General features: G+C 42.9%; 1 protein-coding gene across 3 annotated transcripts in view; it reads right to left on the bottom strand.

The window, feature by feature from the left end:
* Positions 1–1,847: 1,847 nt before the first annotated feature.
* LOC122929721 (mucosa-associated lymphoid tissue lymphoma translocation protein 1-like) overlaps positions 1,848–6,166 on the bottom strand; it is a 79,877-nt gene continuing 75,558 nt past the window's right edge. For all 3 annotated transcript variants that reach the window (XM_044283385.1, XM_044283384.1, XM_044283386.1), the window contains exons 13-16: positions 5,417–5,557; positions 5,105–5,256; positions 3,991–4,107; positions 1,848–3,886 (exon numbers count right to left, since the gene is read on the bottom strand). In XM_044283385.1, the coding sequence (XP_044139320.1) occupies positions 3,554–3,886; positions 3,991–4,107; positions 5,105–5,256; positions 5,417–5,557 (743 nt within the window). In that variant the 3' untranslated portion in view covers positions 1,848–3,553. The remainder of the gene's footprint in view (positions 3,887–3,990; positions 4,108–5,104; positions 5,257–5,416; positions 5,558–6,166) is intronic.

The following is a 6,166-nucleotide window of genomic DNA, read 5'->3' as shown; positions in this document are numbered from 1 at the left end:
TGCGGTCGTTGATTGTATTCCCTATGTGACTGTGACAGAGTATGTGTCCAACCAAATTGCTTAAATAATTGTACCCGCACCATTTAATATAGGTTTACATTGAATGCTAAACCAATTGGCGTTCCCTAGGAAGACTGTAACAGCAGCAATAATGATGGACGCATCTGCCTTATCCAGCTCTCCACGGAAAAACAGAACACTGTAAGTATAATAAAAACTCCCTGGGCATAAATGTACCAAGTGTGCTGCGTCCTTGTGATTCTATGCAGCACAAGCAGAGGAGTGATAAACTGCACTAGGGGTACAGCCACACGTAGTGTAAATTCTGTGGATTCTCTGTTGCAGAATTACACGTAGATAAAAGTAAGGCAAAACGACCCCAATTGACCGATTACTAAATGTATAAGTTCCTAAACCAATAAACTAAATCTAATGCCTGAATGGAACCCTAAGTACCTCTGACCCGTTATGATGGGACCAGCCTTGTATATCCTGGGTATTATTAATAGTAACATAAGTTATCGCAATATGACACATGACAACGATTAGATCTATTTAATATCTACATGTTGGATCCTTATATGATGGACCCCCTTCCAGAGGTAATACTGAATGATATCTGCTAGTTGTATCTTATGGCCACTAGTAAGTTTCCCCATGTTACCAGTGCGCAGCTACAAGCGCTTCCCCAGCATCGCTACATCCTATAGAGGCTGGCGGCATGGGATGGGAGGAGACAGAGCATGCCCTCCCATCACAATTGGCTGCCAGGATGGACCGCTCCTGCTGGGGGTGGAGCTCTGGGCCACTTAATGCCGTCAAAGCACTGGTATGCTGCAGCGCTGCACACCACTATGTGCGGTGCCATTATGCCACATGCCATTTAAAATGATCTTTTGGCCTGCAAACTTGTAGACCTGCTCCCTATGAAATGCGGTTCGATATCTGCATAGAAACGTGTCGAGCGGGGTAGCTGTGAGTGGGGTCAGCTGTGTTACATAGGCAGAAGGATAGGTGCTGAACACTAGCACTGTATCTGTGAGTGCCTATATTAAAGGTAGGCGTTGTGCACAGCCTATGTTGCTTTCAGGGAAACGTCCCCGAGGCTAGATTGCATTTAATGGTGGACCTGTTTATATACAGCTTAAGGGCTCATGCCCACCAACGTATTTTCTTTCCGCTTCCGTTCCGGGTTTTTTGCGGACCATATGCGGAACCATTCATTTCAATGGGTCCGCAAAAACAAAGGAAGGTACTCCGTGTGCATTCCATTTCCGTATTTCCGTTCCGCAAAAAAGTAGTGCATGTCCTATTATTGTCCGCAAATCACATTCCGAGGCCCCATTCAAGTCAATGGGGCCGCAAAAAATACAGAACGCACACGGAACATATCCGTATGTCCTCCGTATTTTATCCGTACTTTGCAGATCCATACTGCAGAAATACTATGCCCAGCTCATGTTGCTCATGTGTTTGGTGATTAATAAGTTACTGTTTTCGTTTCCGATTTGCAAAAAAACAGATCTCATACGGAAACTATACGGATATGTTTTTTGGAATAACGGAACGGAAGAGGACTGACACCATTTTGATAGGGACTTGACACAGTGTTACTGATCCTTTATAGCAGGCATGCTCAACCTGCGGCCCTCCAGCTGTTGTAAAACTACAACTCCCACAATGCCCTGCTGTAGACTGATAGCTGTAGGCTGTTCGGGCATGCTGGGAGTTGTAGTTTTGCAACAGCTGGAGGGCCGCAGGTTGAGCATGCCTGCTTTATAGCAAGGATGGCCAACCAGCGGCTCTCCAGCTGTTGTAAAACTACGATTCCCAACATGCCCTGCTGTAGGCTGATAGCTGTAGGCAGTCTAGGCATGCTGGGAGTTGTAGTTTTGCAACAGCTGGAGAGCCGCAGGTTGGCCATCCCTGCTTTATAGGGTATTAACAGGTGGAAGATTTGTCTGTATTAGTGTGGGGACAGATATCAAAATTAACCCCCCCCCCCTTCACTACTGTTACACCATCTAGCCTGACTAGTTAAATGGAAGATTTAGCCTTTGAGCTTCTTGTTTTAGCAAGCAAACACAATAAAGACACCACATCTAATATTCAATTAAACATGAGATGCCTAACAAATATATTTTCATCAAAAAACATCTGTGCCCATCCATCACACCAAGGTGAAATCAATATAGATTGGAACCTAACTCTATACCTATTTCTATGTTGTACATGGGCGACTAAATTCAAGAAGAGTGGAACTCGCATAACACTGTAACTGCTACAATTGTTACCTCTTTGGGTGAGCAGGCCATGATCTGTTGTGTCACTCTGTGCCAGCAACCCTTCTATGAACAGGGACAGCAGGCACAGCTATACACATCGCCTAATTAAAAACAGCCTGTGGAAAGGATGGGTCAGCAATAGCAACCAACATTGGGACAGTGACGCAACACATCATGGACCAGAGAGGTAACAATTGTAGCAGTCACAGTGTGCATGTGGATTCCGCTCGCTTTGAATTTAGATGCCGATGTATGGTATAGAGATACGGTATAGAGTTAGGTTCCCATCCATATTGAGGCCCCCTCAAAGTATATTTGCTAAGCACATCATGTTTAATTGTATATTAGTTGATGTATAGATTATAGAAAGAATGCTGCTATGCCTACTTTCCTTTAGGAATATGAGCACCTGATTATTCATTTTACCATGCCTTCTTCTTTGAGAACTGCATGCGGAGAATCCACAACATTTACAGTAGCAGCAAAATGGATGATGTTAAAAAATTTCATCCACGCACTGCAAAAGTACATTTAAGGGTACATTTTACATGCTGCAGATTTTGTTGCAGAACATTTCTTTGACCGAAAATCTGTTTAATTCACCTGAATGGGTTGGAAGCCAGAACATAGATTTCTGCAAGCCCCTTTCAGATGAACAGAAGTGATTTTCAGTCGCTGAAATTTTCTGAAAAAAAATATGTCGCATGTGAAAGCACCCTATATCTAAAGCACATCAATTTATGTCTGCGCATATCTGCTGCGGATTTCACCTTCTGCGATACAGAGGATGAAATCTCTGGCAAATCTGCAGAGTCTCCACATGGAAATCCACAGGGGAATATATGGAGCAGACTCGCTACATGTGGCCATACCCAAAAGAAATCCACAGGGGAATATCTGCAGCAGACTCGGTACATGTGGCCATACCAAAAAGAAATCCAAAGGGGAATATCTGCAGCAGACTCGCTACATGTGGCCATACCCAAAAGATGTTCACAGGGGAATATCTGGAGCAGACTCGCTACATGTGGCCATACCCAAAAGAAATCCACAGGGGAATATATGGAGCAGACTCGCTACATGTGGCCATACCCAAAAGAAATCCACAGGGGAATATCTGCAGCAGACTCGGTACATGTGGCCATACCAAAAAGAAATCCACAGGGGAATATATGGAGCAGACTCGCTACATGTGGCCATACCCAAAAGAAATCCACAGGGGAATATCTGCAGCAGACTCGGTACATGTGGCCATACCCAAAAGATGTTCACAAGACGGGCAATATGTCTCCTTCATCATTTTCCTCTGGTTCACTGCTTGATTTAGATTGGCTGCTACAAGGAGTTTCAACAGCATTTGGAAGATGATGTGCTGGTGGAGGTTCTTTGTCTATGGACATGCTGTCCAGCTGACTTTGCAAGCTTGGAATACTGGCTTTGACAGCAGCTCGATTAGTCTGATTTCTTTCCACATACGTGTTTCTGTTGTTGAGCAATCTAGCTATCCACGGTATGGGAATTATTTCCTCTAAAGTCTCCTGAACTCTTTCTCCAGTGTCCAGGATTGTGCAATGCAGGTCAATGTTAATAATTATGTTATTCTGAAAATAAATGATAAAAAATAAATATAATTAGCACAATAAATTTAAATGAATAAAGAAAAAAAATAAACATTACCAATTTTAAAATGTGTGATATTCCTCACCTTGTATTTCTGAAGGCTACAAAGCCTGAGCATATAATCCACTTCCTCTCCATCATCCTCCATGGTCAGCAGCGAATCTGCTGGGTCGAGTCTATTGTTTGAGAATTCCGCAGAATCCTAAAAGACACACAAGAAAATAGCAAGATGTATAGCAAGCATCTGTAATAGAACAAGGCTGACAATTCTACAGCAGCCTCAAATATGTCTTCTGGTTAAATCAAAAGTCATAAATCAGAGGAATATGATAACTTAAAGGGATGTTATATTTTCAGCAAAAAAAGGTTATTCTTGGATATACAATTTTCTAATGACGTCTCTCAATCAATTCTTCCCAGTTTATGAGATCTCTGCTTGCATTCATTGAGTAGGAAGCTTAATGGTTTACATCTAAGGCCTCATGCACACGACCGTTGTGTGTTTTGCGGTCCGCAAATAGCGGATCCGCAAAACACGGATGGCGTTTGTGTGCGTTCTTTAATTTGCGGAACGGTACGGACAGCCATTGATATAACTGCCTATTCTTGTCCGCAAAACGGACAAGAATAGGATAAGTTATATATTTTTCTGCGGACTACGGAACGGAGCAACGGATGCGGACAGCACACAGAGTGCTGTCTGCATCTTTTGCGGCCCCATTGAAGTGAATGGGTCCGCATCCAAGCTGCGGCTCGGAAGCGGACCAAAACAACGGTCGTGTGCATGAGGCCAAAGAGATATAAATTTGTTGCGGTCCTATGATGGAGGTAGGACTGATTACAGTTACAGTACAGTTATCAGAGCCGTGTATGTCCATCACTTGACCACATAGATTTATAACCACTGGAAGTAAAACTTCCAGATCCGGTTTGTTCCGTTTCACAAACCAGACACAAAACTGCAGCTTGCAATGAATGGGGGCAAAACTGTTCCGGTATTGATATCCTCTGCCGGATCTCAAAACCGGAACTGAAAACGCAGGTGTGAAAGTAGCGTAAAAATATGAACGAGTAAAGAAATGCCACTCAAATAACACTTATGAAATACATGGGTCTTTTACAAGCAAGAGAAAAAATGTTGCTAATAAAACCGCGTTTGAAGGAAGTCTTGCAGTACATGAGCTGAGATGATAACTTACTGTAGGATTGTAGAGAATAATTCTGACATCGGATAAATGAGGAGGGATCCGAGTCCGTTTTGCAAAAGCGTGGATGAGATTTGAGAACACAACTTTGAACCTCAGTTCTACTTCAACTCCACATGAGAACTTTACCACTTGTTTTGGGATTTCTGCAATATAAGGAAGAACACAGGTTAAAAGATGTATTGTAAAAGTGGTCAATGACAATATAAAACAGGGATCTGAGTATTTCATGATAATGCACTTGTGTCACAGTTTCACAAAAAGATGCAGATGGACGCACTAGAGGGCGCCACCTCCCCAACTTACTAGTGCGCTGGTCCCACACAGTCCTGTTCAGTTGCACACTTCCTGAGAAGCAGATCTTGTCCGTCAGAGCCCGAGACTCTTTCAGAGAGTGTCTGATTTCCATAACTTGTTTGCCGGTTACCAAAGGATCTCTGCCAATATCTTTATTGAGAAGCAAAAATAAAAAAAACAAAGGTCAAAAAGTCAAAAACTATTTTCATTTAGCCACATCAGATCAAGTGAAGATTATGACTCCCTGATTGACCAAATGAAGATCGTGTCCCTAACGTCAGTGCTTATCTTTATTATGCTTCTGCTTATTATTTAGGATCATTTATTTAAATTTATTTCATTAAATCGGTTTTCCGGGATTAAACATGTCCTGGCCATACTATCATATATCTAAATATTACCTTTTTACACACCAGTCATGTGACCTGGTTTTTTGCCTTGCTGACATCATGTCGATGAGTCACATGCTCCCCTCCCCTTCCCAAGCTGCACAGCCCGTCAACATGATGTCAGCATGATGTCAGCGCGTGTCGACGTGATGTCAGCAAGACAACAAATCAGGTCACACAACTGGTTTGTAAAGTGAGGAAACGGAGCAGAATAGGTAATACAACCATATTAGATATATGTCAGCAGGCTCAGACTGGCCCACAGGGGTACAGGGGAATCCCCGGTGGGCCCCTGAGTAAGGTTGGCCCCTAGTCTCCCACCCCCTGCACAAGTGACACAGAATACTTACTGCTCTACATACATATATTC

The sequence above is a fragment of the Bufo gargarizans genome, chromosome 2 (genome assembly GCF_014858855.1).
Source record: "Bufo gargarizans isolate SCDJY-AF-19 chromosome 2, ASM1485885v1, whole genome shotgun sequence".
NCBI lineage: Eukaryota > Metazoa > Chordata > Amphibia > Anura > Bufonidae > Bufo > Bufo gargarizans.
Note: the sequence above shows the minus strand (reverse complement) of the source record. Positions and strands in the feature narration are given on the sequence as shown.